The 19,189-nt window shown below is 48.1% G+C and overlaps 1 protein-coding gene across 3 annotated transcripts in view; it reads right to left on the reverse strand.

Annotated features, from left to right (window-relative positions):
- Positions 1 to 19,189, reverse strand: part of LOC146809955 (testis-expressed protein 47-like) — a 166,171-nt gene that overhangs the window by 53,858 nt on the left and 93,124 nt on the right. For all 3 annotated transcript variants that reach the window (XM_085616818.1, XM_085616816.1, XM_085616817.1), the window contains exon 2: positions 2,152 to 2,224. In XM_085616818.1, coding sequence (XP_085472944.1) covers positions 2,152 to 2,224 — 73 coding nt within the window. The remainder of the gene's footprint in view (positions 1 to 2,151; positions 2,225 to 19,189) is intronic.

Genomic DNA, 19,189 nt, shown 5'->3' on the forward strand with positions numbered 1-19,189 from the left:
CCCGAGAACAGAGATGGAGCACTATAGAGCGCGAAGCCTTTGCCGTGGTCTGGGCACTCAAAAAGCTACGACCCTACCTGTTCGGCACCCATTTCAGAGTCCAAACTGACCATCGGCCCTTGCGATGGCTCATGCAGATGCGAGGAGAAAACCCCAAGCTACTGCGGTGGTCAATCTCCCTCCAGGGGATGGATTTCACCGTAGAACACCGCCCTGGTACGGACCACGCCAATGCTGACGGCCTCTCCCGGTTCTTCCGCCTCAGCGAAGAGAACCCCCCAAGTTGATGGGCAGTTCTCTCCGGCTTTCAGCTGGGGGGGACGCGTGTTGGACCCGGCCTCGTAGAGTGGCCCTCCGTGCCCCCGCACCACCGAAACCTGGTACCTGCAGCCCAAGCACACGGCCCAGCCGACCCTCCCCACCAGGACACACGCACCGACCCGGACATCCCCGTCCATGGCCTCTCTCCTTTCGGCCACCCCGGGCCCGCGTGCCCACTTCATGCACCAAGATGGCCGCCCGGCCCCAGCGCGACCCGGGCCTAGAGGCGCCACTCCGGCTGGAGGACATCCCGCTTCCAGGGGATGAGAGAGGGAGGAGCAGTATCTATCGCACCTCTGAACCCCCCGGGACGATGGGTTTCGATCGGCCCTCCGGCCTCCCTGAGGGCTGGCTCCGTGCCTGCTGGGTGTCTGGGACTCCTCCCGACCCGGCCCTGAAAGGATCAAAAGACAATAGCAGGAAATCCCGACAAGCGACCCCCAGGTGACAAGACCCCTGCCTGCACAGACTCCGGACATCAAAGAGGGGTCGACCTATAACAAGGGGTGCTCTGGGTCTGTCCGGCAGATTCGACGCTGGAACAACTAGAGCCTGCCGACGTGGTCGCGGCTCCTGGAACTTGGACCCTCCTGAGCCCTGCTGAGTGACTCGCGGCTCCCTGAAGATCGTAAGACCTCCGAACTTGTACCTGAGCCCTGCTGAGTGACTCGCGGCTCCCTGAAGATCGTAAGACCTCCGAACTTGTATCTGAGCCCTGCTGAGTGACTCGCGGCTCCCTGAAGATCGTAAGACCTCCGAACTTGTACCTGAGCCCTGCTGAGTGACTCGCGGCTCCCTGAAGATCGTAAGACCTCCGAACTTGTACCTGAGCCCTGCTGAGTGACTCGCGGCTCCCTGAAGATCGTAAGACCTCCGAACCTGTACCTGAGCCCGCTGAGTGACTCGCGGCTCCAACAGACTCTCACGGTCCCGCCGGACCCCGACTACAACATCGTATCCCCCAGCTCGAGGATTGTGAGCTGTGCGCCGGATACGTCCCTGCTTTGAACCTTTACCAGAGACTGTCCCGCTACCCCCTACCCCTTCCGAGACTCTTGAGCCCGTGCTCACCTTGTACATATTTGCAGTGATAACCTACTTGATAAAGATTGTTTTCTCAGAATACCCGGTGTGGTCACTCTGTGTCGTGTGGTGCCAGAAGTACGATCCTAGATACGAGATTCCTCCCCCTGGGGAGTCTCCCGCCAGTGCCCGGCTACGATACTTTGAGGGTGGGTCTCAGGGTAGTCAGGACCCCTTCCAGGCTCCTCTGAGGTCGCCGTCTAACAGTGAGAAACGCCAAGCTTGCCTGGGACGGAAACGCCAAGCTTGCCTGGGACGCCCTTGATATAATCAGAGTAGACTTGGACTCATTCCACACCTGCCACTCAATGGACCACTGAAAGGTAACAATGAACCATTGATTTGTTTCAGTTTTTTTACAAGACCGGATTGGGAACATCTCCAGGCAACAGCTACACTCAAACCACCCTCCTGGGCTACCCATAAGCGACGATGAGCAGAAGGAAAAGGAGTTAGGGATATTAGCCAATGAAAATAGTTCGTGCAGAAGCAGCGGCTCTGGTGGCAAAGCTGCCTGCCAGAGACCAGAACGGTTATCCCAGCTTCACATATAACTATACTCTGGATACATAAATCTATTTCCCTGTAACCCTGTTCCCGTTATATGCAGAAACTGAAGCCACTTAGAAGTGTTATACACCAGCAATCACATCTAATAAAAATGTGCCATGTATATAATTAACCCTGTCTCCGTCCCTCTTCCAAGAGCCCTTACTCCTTCCCATGCATCATACACCAATGACGTACCTCCCAAATCTCTTTTATCTGCAAGCTCTGGAGAGATCTTAGCCAGGAAGACCAGTCGGTGAAGAAGTGATTTCTAAACCGCAATTGAAACAAAATCAGATTTTAGTTGGAGAACAAGTTGCTATGCATAAAATTACAAACTGAAAAAGGTTATCATTGTCAGTCTTGGTAAAAAATGAATTATTCTATCCACTTAGTAACTGGCCTGTTGCAGGAGCCTGTTCCTGACCCAGGAATATTGGAGGTATTTTAGCAGCAGCATCTCAATACACGAACTCTTAATGGTCTTAGATGTGATGACTTAGAGCTCCTATCTCGACTTGATCGCTTGAAGTTGTTTTGGTGTTCTCAATGATGGATGTATTGTAAAATGTATATTATAGGAGCAGAAGGATGGAGTAGGGTTTCAATAGTCTCTCCCTAGAGCTTTTTAAAGATTTTGTTTGTGAATGAGCTCCATGGATTCCTTCAGCTTGGGCTGGTGAGGTCCTGTGGCAACACAAGTAGAGAGAATTTCTTGATCTGACCAAGAAACTGATAGTGGTTCAATTCACTGTGAGCTTAGAAGCTAGCAGGGGCAAAACACAGGCCCCCACATCCCCCACGGTGCGGGAGGGGCCCAGCTGCAGGGGGTCTCTCAGCACACTACTCGGGTCTGAGCGCTCCGGATAAAATCCGGAGTGGGAGCCCCTCCGTGTACATTGCAGGGGGGCCCCATAAACATTCGTTATGCCACTGGAAGCTAGAACAGACTTAAGGTGTGCCCCAGATCACAAACTAGTGAAATGTTGAACTCAAGAACTTGAAAATAGTGTCAATGCTCTATTTTATAATTAACTATAGAGGGAACCAAACTAGTGAGAGCTTCTTCAAAGTTGTGGTCTACACATGGCAAAAAAGGATGTGTGATGAAAGGTGATACAATAGCATTACAGACCACTGCCTCAAAATGAGGAGTGGCAGGCAAATTTAATGAGTTTGACTATAAACTCTTTTTTGGCTATTATTTCTATACTCCTACCTCTATGTTTCTCTGAAATCGTTAACGTATATTATAACAATGGAATGTTAATTGCGCCATTAAAGAAAACGGAGCGCTACGGGCTTCTACTGGCTGGTAGAAGCCCGGAAAGCAACATTCCAATATTATTTTTCTTTTCACAGCTGTTGCTGTGAACAAAAGCCTCTTGGAACCCAAGGGGATTTATACCCCCACAGGCTCCGAGAGGTCTATGTTATTACAAATTAGAACATTCTGCCCTCTGGGGCGGAATGTTCATTAGCCTTAGAGCCCTCGTAGCGGGCTCTACAGGTCATTAAAGGCCCACTCCCTTGTTAAAGGCCCTCGCCAAAAACGCTGGAGCGGGCATTTAATGGTCAGTAGAACCTGCTGCGTTGGGCTCTAAGGCTATACAATAAACCCCCAGCAGTGTAGAATTACGGTCATTATTAGAATACAGCTTAATCCATCTTTCCTTTAGTCAGAATATCAATACTGTTAACTTTGTGTAGGTTAATACCTCACATGTGTACACTACCATGGAGTGGACATAAATGGTGGATATATTAAAAAAACTAAACACGTGCTGGGAACAAATGATCCTTTCAAGTATCCAGGATTTTTAAACTATTGTCAGGTCTGCTGTGAGGGGAGGCTAGTAACTTACTTCAAACTGTTTGAAATGATGTGCATCGTAGCACAAATGGTGCTGCAACAAACATACATTGACAAGATTGAATGCAAACATATCCAAAGGTGGAGGATGTGACCTACACACTCCAGAGGTCTCACGTGGGAAGTATCTTATTCAAGACCAAATGATCAGACAATCTGATGGCCCTGCAAAGTGCTGTTGAAATAAAGTGTGAGCAACATGTGATCATTGCACAGCTTGGGAACAGCCTAGAATCAGGTGGTGTGATGTCACATGCTCAGTGACCAGCCAACTCTCACCAGCTTAGAAACAATACATGCTTCCAGGTCTGAGCAAGAGTGATCAATGGTAGGACTGACACAGAGTTCAGAAGCATTTACAGAACCTGTAAACACACAACAAACAAAAATGAAGCTCTCACAGACAGCTGAGGAAATCAAATCAGAGCAAACTAATAAATGTATAGGGTCTCGGTCCAAATTCAAATAAGGTAGTGTTATGCCAAACACTTCTTCAGATATTGTAATGGGCTCCCACAGGGCTACTGTTATTAAATGCAAATACATGTTGATCATTTCACTGTCTTGAACACAAGCCGCTATCTTAATAACATCCTTACACCGGCCCTCCTCCAAACAATGTGGTGCCCCCACAAAGAGCTACTGAGATCAGGTGTGATTAAGAGCCTGATTTTGATTGTTGCAGATGGATTACTCTGTTACAACATTGCGAGATATCCCGCTGTCAAACTATAAATCACATAGGACATAATGGGATTTGTATTTCGGCGGACAGGATATCTGTCACCGCTGTGACGGAGTAACCCATCCACTAAGGTCTAAATCAGGCCTTAAATGAAAAGAAAGTTATACCTGGCCCACGTCCAGAAGCAGGCGGTGTTATGCTATACACTTAAGAACCTCTAAAAAAAACACTTTCTCTTTCGCTAATTCAACACTTAGGTTTGGTGGAATCAAGTTTGAGCTAATTGTGATTACTACTGAGTATGGTGCATGGCAAAGTACTGCACAAGAGATGGTTTGGGGGAGATGTTTCAGAACTAGGGTGAATACTACATTATGGACACTGTCTACAGTTCTGAATTTTTCACCCAGCAATCATTCATTTCAGGTATGTTAATCTAATTAGTTTAAATGGAGGCATGACAAGACTATAACACCCAAAATGTTTTAGGCTAACACAAAAGTCTAGGACTAGAAACCATGTACATAATGCCCTCGAGGAAGGGTCTATCCTATTCAGAACTTGTGTTACACACAACATCGGGGACTGACATCCTGGGTTTATATAGGCTGTGGCCTCAATGGGCTGATGGTTCCAGTATTTATAAGCCATGTGTAAGTTAAGAAAAGATGTGATTTGCTATCTGATTTGTAACATCAACATTAGAGAATTGTTAAGACAATGTATCTCTACACATAGCCACGGATGAAAGAGTTGCTTCAGGACAGGTGAGTTTTGTGCCTTCAGAGGGTTGATATGGGCTCCAGGTTTCCTCTGAGGCTTTCGGGAAACATTCATGGCTTCAGAGGAGGCTAACCATATGAGACACCCCATGGACCCAAGCATATGATTCCGGCTAGAGTCTAAGATGAAAAGATAGCATTTTTTACAGGACATTTTGTCCGCATATTGGACCCTCTAATGACCTTTCTGAACTAGGTCCAGGAGCAGGTGCTTCAAATTTCTAATACCCGTATCTTCATAGAATGGCACATCTCTTGGTTGACGGGACCAGAGTCTTAAGGATAGATGTATGCTATGCTGATGTGTGGCAAGCAACTCTTCACAAGAACAGACCACAAGTGGATTGGATCACAATTGGATTGTCATAAAATATTAGGTTCTGAATTATTGAGGAAGGCATGATAAAAAAACAGCACTTAAAAAGTGATAAAAGCAAAGAAGTAAGCAATTTACAAGAGAGTGATCCATGCGGGGAGGGTCTGTCAAAGGTATATATGAACATGACAAACCTTTTTATGTGTAATGTGCAGTGTGAAGGTTGGGGACTGATCCTGAATGGAAGATTCTGCTTATGATATCATACGCGAGGACAGGGAACCTTGGGTAAATATAAATTTTCAAGTCATTTCTCCTGCTCTCAAAACTACAGAAAACATCTGATCACCACTCCCCTGCAAGGAAGGCTAAGAAATAAAGGGCCGTGAACAACGGCTTAGTACTCTGGCCCGTTGATGGTTGGAGACCTCTGCAGAGCTAATCCATGGGGCTCAATGTGATGCCTTTGCCAACTGGCAGTCGGTGATTACTCGGCCGTACCAATGGTAGGTATTCTCTTCTAACAAGATTGTCATAGGACCTTAGGTATTACTGCTCTGCAACAGAATAAGCAAGTTACTGCTCTTCTACACCTGCTTCTACACCTGCTTCTCCAAGCATGTCTACATTGAGAGGTCAAGGCTTATTTAAAGTAGCGGTAGTAGGTTTGGAACCCAAAGCAATCACATACAATTAACTTAATGTCCATCCTGAGCTAAGTCATTGATAGAAGGGTATGTCTTTATAAATATATAGGACCAGGATGGCCTTAAGACGATCAATGGTGAAACAAACCACACAATTCTAACGCTTTCTGCATCTGCCAATTGACCCTAAATACTTGTATAGCACTTACACGTATAGTACTACAACTCAAATACCTAGGTGTCTTTGGAAAATTAAATCCAGTGTCGTCTGGCACGGCTGGTCGGTGGCTGGGTGGGCGTGGTGGGGGTCACGGGAGGGCGCAATGTTTTACAAAATAAACACTTACCTTGCCGCCGGGTTCTGCGTCTCTGTTCCTGCCCTCCTCCGTCGGACTCCAGGAACAGGAAGCAAAGCCAGGCTCCCCTGACCAATCACAACGCTGCAATGCAGCGTTGTGATTGGTAAGCACCCAGGTTTGCCTGACCATGACAATGCTACATTGCAGCATTGTGACTGGTCTGAGCGTCGTGGTTCGACGCTCAGCCAGGGAATGGGGGCCTGGGCATGTTCTCCATGCAGGCTGTAATGCAGCCTGCGAGGAGAACAGTAAAAGTGCATATGACTGTTTAGCCAGTATCAGAGGACCAACCAAACAGTCATGTGCACTTAGGAGTGGCAAGCAACTCTTCCCCTGCCCTGCTTCGAGAGCAGAGCAGCCCCCGCCCACCCACAAAGCAGCACAGAAACATAAAATGATAATAATTCAAAGTTATTATCATTTTATGTTTCCTTTATTTGCACTGCTTAAAATCAGAGGGGCGACACTCATCCGCCATAGTGGAGGAGCCGCCACTGCCTAAGGGGAAGATTTGTGAGTTTTTACCTACCTTCTGAGGTCTTTGGGCCTCCGTCTTTTTCCTATGGCTTGCTTTACAGTCCACAATCAATGGATCAAAACTGCCAGGGATCATGTGTCCAGTATGCAATATTTCTAACTTTTGGATTAATTTCTCAGAGGTGTTAAATGGTAGCGGCAGTTTCAGTCGATAACCTTTCAAGTATTTGCCCGGCGGTAATCGCCTCTCATACCACTCGATAATTTACCAATAAAAGAGGCAGGCGCCGGAGACTGGAAGGCAGGAAACAAAGTTTTATTCCGTCGGAGCAGAACACATCAGATCTGACAGCAAGGTATCGTCACGAGGTGCTCTAACTGCATCTCTGAGACCTGGTCTCTTATACACTGGTTTATTGCTTTATTATACATAGTATATTCTTGAGATTCCCTTGATGCCTGAAAGAACATCCCCTGAAGCCCCCGGCTCAGATCTGATCCCACACATGGTTACAGTAGAGGTTCCCACCCTACCCGCAGTGGGAGATGGCTATCGCGCAGCAGGGAATTCCGCTAATTCCCGGGGGTGTGTGCAACCGGCCGGGTCTCAGGGGGTAGGGGCTTTGATCTACTGTAATCCCTTTGATGTGGGGTGTTTCCCTTACAGTAGGGGCAATAAACTGCATCCGCAGGGCTAGGTGATGGCCTGGGACCAGTTCAGACAATGGGGCGCAGAGGAAGGGGGTTATCAAAGGAGAGGCATGACCATGTATGGGTTGTCGGTCGGAAGTGGTTCCGTAGCAGGGTCGCGCAGAAGGAGAGGGTTTATGGCCTGTATGAGAGAGCGGGGGTGGCCAGCGCGCGGGGGATGCTTGCAGCGCCAAAGGGACCGCGCTGGCGATTGACAATGAGTGGGGTGCCTAAAATGGCAGCCGTGCGTTCGCTGTGCGTGGTGCTGGGGAGGGGCAAGATGGCGCAGATAATGTTCAGTTTGCGAGCTAAATTTCCACAGTCCTCCCTTTTAACATATCTCGCCAGCTTGTCCGGCCAATATTCGCCTTTGTTAGCCTTTTAGTTACAGTATCGTCAATGTTCGTCACACATTTTAAAGATACAGAGTCGTTTAGGGTAGGCAGGAGCAATCTGACACATTTGTACATTGTCTCATACAGTTTGATAAAGTAGGCGAGGAGGAAGTACATTCAAAGTTGCAGTATAGTCGTGTACATGGCTGGTGTTGTATGAATGTTACTATACAAAGTTACATTTTCTTAACTTCTCAGTGTACAGTCGGAAGTGATTGATGCAACATCATGAAAACTTGATAAGAAGATAGTTAATATAATAAGGTGGTTGGGAGAGGATTTTCAACTTTGACATGGGTTCTTCTTTCCAGTGTCCTTGTTTCATAAAGAGCTATCACTGGTAAGCTCTCATTGTTGTTCTTCTTTCGTTGGCACTGTTGAGCACCGGCGGTGGAACTAAGGTCCAGCTCAAATCCGATTTCTTCACGTGGCAGGGTGCGACCACTCACTGTTCTTTGATTCCAGTCCTGTTCCTTAACACAGTTCACCACAGGTACTTTTGAGACAGGGTGCCGGCCTTTTGTTCCTCGGTAGTAGGTCAAAGTCATAGTCCAAATGAAAGAGGAAGAGAGAATGGGGTGGCATGGGATCGGATCAAAAATGCGGACCAAGGAGAGCAGAATCTTTTCAGCACTGGGCCCATCAATCGGGCCCGACGGGTTGAGACTTCAGGCACGCTGGTCAGTGAGCAGGGGCCTCGATGTAGCCCTTCGCGCTCATCGTTCTGATAATGGTGTCTCGTCTCACACCCTTGTTGCTTCGTCGCTTCCCCCTTGGTCGATGTCATAGATGCTTTATGATCCGCAGCCAGACTGTGCGTCACGTCCGACCCCTCTCTTCCGATGGCTGCAGGTTATCCTTGAATAGGTTATAAGAAACGAAAGTCTTAGAGATCTTGGCAGGGAAGACATTTACATACTTCATTCTCTCTCCCAACCACTGAGTAGTTGCGGAAATGCTCTTATCTGTTACTACATGATTGGTGCCTATTAACTCTGATGTTAATGTGCGTGTTACTAATCTATTAATTACTGCTGTGGTGCAGGGTTCTGTGGGTGTCCCTGTCCATCGTCTGGCCTTCTAGGTGTCGGTTTCTGCGCCTTATAATACAAGGTTTGGTAATACCCGTAAGTGCGAGGTGCTACTGTCATGCGTTCATGAGTATCCTTTTCATACAGTAGGTGACCCTTTATCAGTTTAAAACAGGGCCATCAGCTGTTTCGTTCGGGATACTCTGAGACGGCTAGTATAGGGCTGGAGTTATCTCTGGGAGAACAGGGTGCTTTAGACATTCTATTTCGGGCTAATTGGTCAGGGGTAATTCTGGGTGGTGGAGATGGTGTCCTTTAAGAACAAAAACCACTGACATATAGTCCCCGTGTTGAGGGTCAGATTGGGAGACATCAGTCGTCTTACCTGTCCTTTCCTTCTCAGCCGATTAGGCTTAACGTTTGCAGAAAGGAGAGGTAGTAATCGTGGTAAAGTATGGTCGTTTTTGTTTCTGTCAATTTTGTTCGAACACCACCGTGTTCGGGCCAATTATACACTTACCAAAGAGGTGTATGTCGTTAATTTATTCAAGAAGAAAGAGGACAAGAAAGAGCCTTTTGCGAGGGAGGGGGAGAGAGAGTGAGAGAGAGAGAGAGAGAGACGTGTGCAGAGAGAGAGAGAGAGAGAGAGAGAGAGAGAGAGAGAGACGTGTGCATCAAGTAGGCTATTTTGGCGTACATACGACACAAAACGAGAGAGAGAGAGATGGGTAAGATAATAGGCCACTTGGTGCACACACAACATGGAGTAGCATGGGTCTGTTCCATGTAAGAAAACACAAGCGGGGAAAAGACGTAAATTCGGTGAGCACGTACACACAAATGCCGGATAGGGGGTGACAGTACATGCATCAAGACGGAGACTTAAGATGGAGACTCAGGGCTGCTTTGAGCACGGGGACCTCTCCTTTCCTGTCCCCTATTTCCTACGCATGTTGCGTACTTTTAGCACTTTGTAGTTTATCTTAGGGGGTGTCTGACCCTTTATTCTCCCCCCTTTGATCGGTGGACAAGCACTCCAATCATACAGTGACGCTCTCTTCAAGTGATCCAAACATGAAATGCATACACATTCATATCGTATAATCGTAGTACACACGCACAATCATATCATACGGTTTTTCATGTTCCCAATGATGGTCTGTAACTTTACGCACTATCTCACAACGTTTGTCTATGTTTTCCCTGATATTGAACTCGGTGCGGTCCAGGTCCACTCCACTCTTCAGTCGGAACTTCGTCGTGACCTATAGAGGGGAAAATAAGAGGGGAGGTGCAGTATTCAAAATATCCCAGCGCGCGCAGACACGAAAGGTTCTACCTACCATGTACCAGGCTAGCCGCAGGGGTGGGTAATACCACGGACCTATTATTCTTTAGTTCGAGGCAAAGATGCTCTAGTTCATTCATCTCCTAAATTCGGGTTCCCTGGTCGTGCATGTATTTCTCAATTGGTCGTGTATTATGGTGCAGGATACCATACCTTGCGTGCGACATATACCTTAAGTTATAGTTCATTATTGATTCGACAATTCTTGGAAAAAGGGGGCAGGCGTGATGGGTACAAATTCCGTTAAACAAAAATATTTTAGGCAAATTGAGTCCGTATTATCTGTATGCTTTTGCTTAGGAGTGACAATCTTTTATTTAAAAGAGAAACCTTCAACAACCCAGATGATTAGTCATGACACTGATTCCGTAATTCCTTTTTAAGAAGCCCTTTATTTAAAACAATGTCAGTGTAGAAATACGGGCCTACAGCCGCTATAGGCCGGCCACGGTGCGAGAGGCGTCGAGCAACATGAGCAACACTAGATTAACATAAAAATCGGTTCCCCCCTTTTCCCCACCATCATGTGTGTAAGCATCGCATACATATATATATATCTCTTTTTTTTTTTTAACACAAATGTCACGTGACTGGAACGCCACAAGGAGTTGTAGGCCACTCCTACATCAGCGCCATCTTGGGGCGGGGTCGGGTCAGTGCACAGTCTAAGTCTTTCCATGAATTAGCTGTTGAACCAGAATTCCTTTCGGTAGTTCGAGAACTTTCGTTAGCGTCAACTTTGCGTCAGCATGGCGTCACTGCAACCTTGTAGCAATGCCACGGTTTGTTCTTAGGGCGGGGCAGCAGGCGGGTTCTTCCGCCGACGCTTTACTGTCTCACTGTATCAAGCGGAGGCAAGGTGGCTGCCGCCCGGGGGCAAAAAGAGCAATGGTGATGGTTTTGTCCTTACCGGAAGTCCGCAGGAGTCGAACGTCAAATGACTCCAACCAATTCTGCAAGGCTGAGGGGAGCGTTCTGTCAAGGGTGGGGCCCATGCCCTAGCAAACAAGCTTTCGAGTCCAGAATTGTCTCACGGTGGGCCAGGCCTGGAACCGGAGGGGTCAACCGCCGGAGTTCAATGGCAGCAGTAGCAGCAGCTCTTCGGTACGGCTATCGGAGAGGGGCCAACAGCAGCTACAGCGGCAGTTCAGATGGTATTGCCACCGGAGTGGTTCCAGTAGCAGCGACAACAGCAGTTCGGATGGTATCACCATCGGAGTGGGCCCCTACTTACTTGGCTGCGGGGGCCCACTCCCCGCGTCGGGTGCTAGCGGCAGTCTTGGTGAACCCTGTGCCTGGGTGGTTGCCTGGCGGTCGCGTGCAGGGGTGCCGGCTCAGCCGAACGGCGAATGAAGTGGCAGGGCGCAACTCAGCTGGCTGACGTGTGAAAGATGCGGTTGGGGTGCCCTCATCTGCTGGCGAGCCTCCACCTGGGGAGGTGGGGGAGGCCCGTCCGCGTCGCCTCCCCCCGCCAGGGCACCCTCCGTTATTGAAGGAAGAAGTGACTGGGAAGACCCGCACAGCGTGCCAGGGTGAAATTCAGCAGGCCGATGAAAAAGATGGCTGGGTGCAGCTTAGCTGGCCGGCGAATTAAAGACGGTTGGGTGCAGCTTAGCTGGCCGGCGAGTAAAAGGCGGTCGGGGTGCCTGGCAAGCCTCCACCTGGGGAGGTGGGGGAGGTGGGGGAGGTCCGTCCGCGTCGCCTCCCCCCGTCAGGGCACCAGCCCTCCGGCGCTTCGTATAGCCTCCGGCCTATTCGCACAATCGCCTGCCACTGATGTCAAGGGATTTTTGCATGGCTTTTATAGCCCAAAATCAACTAAAAAGGACCGCCCAAAACAGGCCAATGTTGCAACTTCGAGGAAGGAGAGGCGAGGACGGTGTCACGTGGACGTAAATGCTTTGGGATGCAGGTCGCAGCAGACTGTCATGTAAATAGTTGTTTAAAACATGTTCTAACCTGTTCATTTTGCCGGAATGTTGTTATACTTATAATTTATTAAAAATGTTTGACCATACTATTTTGCTGGAGCGTTGTACGTATCAGCGATCTGGTTAGCGTATTCGGAAAAAATGGCGTTGCTCGATTGCACGTGATCCTAATCAAGTGTGGTGACGTTGATGGTGGGTATCAACAAACTTCCGGTTGTGTCTATTGGGGTCCCTATTTTTGTTCAGTTCCAAAAGGACCGGGCACTGGGATTTCCAGTGTCCGAACCCTCTACAGAACGCACATTGATTCCCATCTAAGTCTCTCCGTCCGTTGTAGGGTGTAGGTGTATGGTCTCTAGGGGGTAGCTTTCTAGGGGCGGTTGGTTGGTAATTCTCCTTTGGGGGTTCCCTTCCTATGGTCACCCCTTGCAACTGTGCTATCATCACCCTCTCCTTTAATTCCTTTTTCTTCTTCTCTGACGCCCTATCGTTCTCGTTCTTCTGGTTTTCGTAGTATTGGGCCATCTGGAGAATTGCTGCGGGTTTGGAGGCTGCCCAACTGCTCTCGCTGGTCTGTAGCTTCTGGGAAACTTCTTGAGACAGACCCTTTACATAATTCTGGACAAAGAGGTGGTGTCCGGTTGCGGTGGTCATGTCTTGGCCACTGTAATCGGAAAACACAGTCTCGAATCGGGAGAAGTATTCAGACACATCCTCCTGGGGTTTCTGGCGGCAAGCCGTCACTATCGACCAGTCTACCTTTCTTTCTGGGATTAGAGTCTTCAGCTTTTGTACAATCTTGTCTGGGAGCTCTAAGATGGCTTTCGGGGGTTTCTGTCCTGGTTCTCGCTGTTTATCTATGGTATCGAGTTGTATCCAGGTATATCCGAACGGCTCAGCGTGGTCAACTTTCCGGATTTGTTTCCACACATCAGCCGGCAGGCATAGCCCAAAGAACAAGTCGATATCTGCCAACGTCATTATCGTTGAGCCTAAGGCTGTACCCAATTCAGTGTAGAAGGCAGTCGGGTTCTTTCTCAAGTCGGGTAGAGTCTTTCTAAAGGTCAAAATATCTTGCCGGTCCCACGGCTGGTAGACCCAGTTATATACAACCCTTCCCTTCGCATCTTGGTGGTTGATGTCGTCGTGTGTTCCCTGACCCCGTGGGGGGACCCAGTAGGGGGCAGCTTCTTTAATGGGCATCATGGCATTGGCCCTTCCTCCCTGGGGCTTAGTTGCTATGGGGGTTTCTGTTTTGGTGGTCTGTCCATGTTCTTTAAGGTGTCGGTAGACCTCGAGTGTACGAGTGAAGAGGTTCGTTACATCGCCCTCTCCTTCTTCCCCAATGTCTACCTTCCTATATAGGGCTGCTAAGCCTTCGGGACCTTTATCGTGGTATCTGTCCTCATATGCATTCAGGGCGTGATAACAGAGCCGTACGACGAAGTGTCGTCTGCGGCTGTCGGCATACGAGCTATACACGTCTGTTATATACTCCTCACTTTCTTTTCGCTCCACCAGCGTCCCTACTATCCTATCGATTCCTGCTCGTTCATCCTTAGTTAATCGATTCATTCTGGTGGACTCTTTCTTTCCCATCTCATGGTCATCTAGCGTTGTAGTCGACATTGGGTTCAGTACAAGAGGCTCAGCCGGCGCGGAGGCCGTGAGGGCCGAGGCCCCTGTACTGCTTTCGCTCGTGTTCGGGGGTTGTGGGTGTTGCACTACTGATTGGGAGGGTGCATACGGAGGGGGCATGTAAATGATCGGGGGACCTAACAGTAATTCGTCATTCGTTCGCTGCTTGGAGGACAACTCAGGGTAGAGCAAAGAAGGGGTCCTAACAGCGTACTGGCCTGAGGTTTCGGGCTCCTGTCTTAGTTTAGTTTCCCTTCTCTCCTTTATGTCTTCTTCTAACTTTCTAGCGGCAAGGTGAGCTGCCTTTCGTAATTCCTTTTCTGCTTTTACTTCTTCCCTCTTTTTCCGTTGCGTCGCTTCTTTGCGCCACATGCCAATACTGTCAAGCATAGTAGGCGTCGTCTTATTGCTACGCAGAGCTACTTCTAGCGCTTCTATCTTGCGGTCGTCGAAGGATCCCATCAGTGGCCACTGACTTTCGGGGTCCTTCTTGGTATATTTATGCCACAGCTTGCTATAAGCTACGGCGACTAGTCCATATTTAGTGAACATGTCCTTATTAGGGGTGCCTTCCAGTGGAGCCGGGTGGTTCACCTCTAATAAGCGGTCCGGGCAGAACCAACTACCAATCAGTGGGGAGAAGATAGGCATGACGGGTTTCAACGGGGACAAAAGTCAGCACTACCTATCTTTTCACTGCTTGCAAAGACTAGACAGAATATCTCTATTCTTCGTTATTTGTAAGCAGAGAATACCTCCAAAGAACCAATATCGAACAACTAGTGTTCGGACAATCAATCAATCAATCAATGGGGAGATAAAGATAGGCACGACGGGTTTCAACGGGGACAAAAGTCTGCGTTACCTACCCTTCACTATTTGCAAAGACTAGACAGAATATTCCTATTCTACGTTATTTGCAAACAGAGAATATCTCAAAAAGCACTATTCTTCAAAACAATCAATGTTCGGACAATCAATCAATGGGGAGATAAAGATAGGCACGACGGGTTTCAACGGGGACAAAAGTCTGCGTTACCTACCCTTCACTATCTGCAAAGGGAGAGAGAGAGAGTATTTCTACTCCTCCCCGTTTGTAGACAGCGAATATCTCAAAGAGAACAATCAATGAGCAATACTAGTATTCAAACAATCAATCAATTATTTCGCACTTTTGTCGTATTTCACGACCTTACCCGGACCGCGTGGACAGTTTCTCGTCTTCCGCCTCCAGCGCCCGATCGTCCTCTACTCTCCGTATTTGCCGCGGCACTCCTGATGGTTCCCAGTCAGGACCGTAGATCACTCGAGAGAGGTCTGCTCGGAACCAGTGAAGTTCGGATGATCGGCTGCCAGACGAGGGTCTATTGGGCAGGAGCTCTCCCGATCGTTGCAGTCGTTCACTCTGTCGTCGGGACCTCTCCCACTGGATCCACGTGTCGCTGATGGGCCCCACGTTTGGGACGCCAATTGTTAAATGGTAGCGGCAGTTTCAGTCGATAACCTTTCAAGTATTTGCCCGGCGGTAATCGCCTCTCATACCACTCGATAATTTACCAATAAAAGAGGCAGGCGCCGGAGACTGGAAGGCAGGAAACAAAGTTTTATTCCGTCGGAGCAGAACACATCAGATCTGACAGCAAGGTATCGTCACGAGGTGCTCTAACTGCATCTCTGAGACCTGGTCTCTTATACACTGGTTTATTGCTTTATTATACATAGTATATTCTTGAGATTCCCTTGATGCCTGAAAGAACATCCCCTGAAGCCCCCGGCTCAGATCTGATCCCACACATGGTTACAGTAGAGGTTCCCACCCTACCTGCAGTGGGAGATGGCTATCGCGCAGCAGGGAATTCCGCTAATTCCCGGGGGTGTGTGCAACCGGCCGGGTCTCAGGGGGTAGGGGCTTTGATCTACTGTAATCCCTTTGATGTGGGGTGTTTCCCTTACAGTAGGGGCAATAAACTGCATCCGCAGGGCTAGGTGATGGCCTGGGACCAGTTCAGACAATGGGGCGCAGAGGAAGGGGGTTATCAAAGGAGAGGCATGACCATGTATGGGTTGTCGGTCGGAAGTGGTTCCGTAGCAGGGTCGCGCAGAAGGAGAGGGTTTATGGCCTGTATGAGAGAGCGGGGGTGGCCAGCGCGCGGGGGATGCTTGCAGCGCCAAAGGGACCGCGCTGGCGATTGACAATGAGTGGGGTGCCTAAAATGGCAGCCGTGTGTTCGCTGTGCGTGGTGCTGGGGAGGGGCAAGATGGCGCAGATAATGTTCAGTTTGCGAGCTAAATTTCCACAGAGGCCCCCGGTAAGTTAGAAAAACAGAGCCTAGTTTGGTAGGAAAAAAACACAAAATCAAATAGTATTTTCAACTCTCACAAGCACACCACAGAAAGTTCCACCCCTCTCCCCATTCTCCATCCACTCATGCGCACAGAAAACATTATGGTTTATTGCGCTAATGGAATTGCTTTCAAACTTAAAAGATATGATGCCCAATGTGCTCAGAATGCACAGATGGTTGCATTTGATATTTGCAGATGATGGGTGTATTCACCAGACCGGTGCCCCCCCCCACCAGACCCATGGGTTCTTACTAGCGACTGAGGAAGTAGAATGTAGTGTTAGGGTTCAGGTGTACCACTGCACCACTATATCTCAAACCTTTAATTTAGAGAGATGTTTCAAACTTATCTAGAATTTGGATGACTAGCCTCAGTTTAAGAGACACTTTTAAAGGCATAGACTGAAGGAAAATAACCCCCCATAGTCCCCTTGGGCTGGAAAATGGATGCTATGGGCTCCTACAAAGTCAAGGATTGTACAGGTCAGGTGACGGTAATGCAGGCTCACAACACTTACAGATCTCTGCAGTTCATTTCCGCCTGCTGGCTTCTAGGTCCTTGTGGCTCCTGGGTGACTTACCTCCTTCATACAACCTTGTGTAGTACACAATCTGCATGAGCTTATCCTCATCCTCCTTGCCGTAGGCTACCTTTTCTCCATCTGGACATTCTGGTAGAGCTTCTTCTTCTACGCCAGGTCATAGCATTAGGGGTCTCAAGGATGCCTCTCAATTCTTATGCAGCACACTTTCTCCAGACGTCCACGTGAGCACAAGGAATTTACCATGAAGGGTTCATTTGTATTCAGTTCCAAGGAGGGGTTAATTGTGGCACCACTTTCAAAATCCAAGTCTAACCAGCCCGAATAGGGACCATCATCAAAGACTTTTCATACAAAGGAGAAGTGCAGCAGTGACAAGGGGGGTATTCCAGTGTGGCAGAGTGGAGTATCAGTGACCGCGTGACAGCTCTGGTGAAAGAAAATAATAAGATTGTAGGTGACCACCGAATGTGGAAGGTAGGAGTGAAGTGCCAGACAATCCAAGAGAGGAGAGATTGTGGATGGGAAGGGCTGAGGTGGGATTCCTGTTCTTTAGCAGTGACGCTGTGGTAAAGGGAATCCTCAATCTCTTGCAGGTGGGTTACCTGGTTCTGCAGAAGAATGATATAGTAGGAATAATAAATATACAATTATGGTGCATCATACATATTGTGATGTATTGTATTGTAAAGTGCATGGCTGGCCAATCTAGGGCGTCCCTGCACTAAAAAAAAAAAAAGCAGTATCAACCTTCAGACACAGGTGCAAGGGCCTCCTAAAACAACAATCTATTTAGTTGCTTCCTCGGCTGCACCTTATTAGGGCATTGACGAAGATAAAGTGGAACAATGTTGCGATGTTTGGAAGCAAAATACCTGAAAGAGTGTCCTCCCTGTCTAGCTTTTCTCATTCTGGGGATCTGGGCCAGCCTAAGATCTTCATATCTCAGTAACCTGGAGGGGATATAGGGCTTAATGATGTGTTGCAAATATATGGGACCTGTAATGTCAAAGATGGATAGGCGAAAGAAAGTGCTTTAAATGGAGAACGGCATGAGGTATGCCTCAGTAAAGGACATTACCATACCCCAAGCTTGAGGTGATGATTGCTTGAATAGTATTTTTTTGTGAGGAAGATGGAAGACCCCATAGAAGTTTATAGATGCATTTCAGTAAACCAAAGCAGCAGGCAGGTAGACTATTCTACAGTTGGTCTGGGTGTGGGAAAGGAGCACAGCGAATCAGGCCACCAGATTTGGGACCAGAGGTTGTGCTGATTCCCCACCAGTATCACCATAGTCTTCCCGCCACTTAGGCAATCAAGAACCATCCAACCAGCCACTATTGACAGACAAGTTTTTAGCTGCCCGGACTGCTATCAGGATTGGAAGAGAGATCACCAGCTTTACGCGGCGTTGTTGAGGAAGATATCATGCACACACCAATAAACACAAGTGCAACCATCGTGCCACATATCACAACTTACCACTTATTTTTAGGCGTAAGCAAAGGTTCCAGGTTCTGGATGGTTACATGGATATTACATTAAGAAGGCATCTGTATGAGAGGCCTGAACCCCCTCTTACCCCCTACTAGAATATCAGCTGCTAAAGTTGTCTATTTATAGGGCAATAACCATCCTCCACTGTTTGTGAGTGTACACTGGGGTGCCCCTCATAGCCTGCACAGCCTTGTGTTTTTCTGGTAGTATGTCGAAAGATATTGTGCACCCTTAGTAGACAGACTTTTTTGCTGGTTCTTGATCGGTCTTTCACCATTGCTTCTGTCCGTCAAACATGTCATTCTGCAAACACAACAAATTCCGCATTTCTGAGGGAATTCATGAATAATCTTGCTCCTTAGTCCCGATTCATAAGTCAAACAAACTTAGCCTTGTGGTTCTTTTCAGAACTCAAGAAATGTAAAGTATACAAGAGGCAGACTCTTGCCATAAAGCAAAAAACATCAGGGGCCGGAAGAACATCCACCTTATATAGCTTATAAAAAGCAATTCACTAACTAAAAATGGAAAGCAGGATTACTACCCTTAAGAAGGCATCTCGCTAGTCCATGCCCCAATTTAAACTCATGGAATCATGAAAAGTCTACTCTCCTCCAAAACACAACACAACAATCCCTCAAGAAAGATGCAGCGGCGTGAACTCCTGTTTTATCATC

Source organism: Triturus cristatus, chromosome 7 (assembly GCF_964204655.1).
Source record: "Triturus cristatus chromosome 7, aTriCri1.1, whole genome shotgun sequence".
Taxonomy (NCBI): domain Eukaryota; kingdom Metazoa; phylum Chordata; class Amphibia; order Caudata; family Salamandridae; genus Triturus; species Triturus cristatus.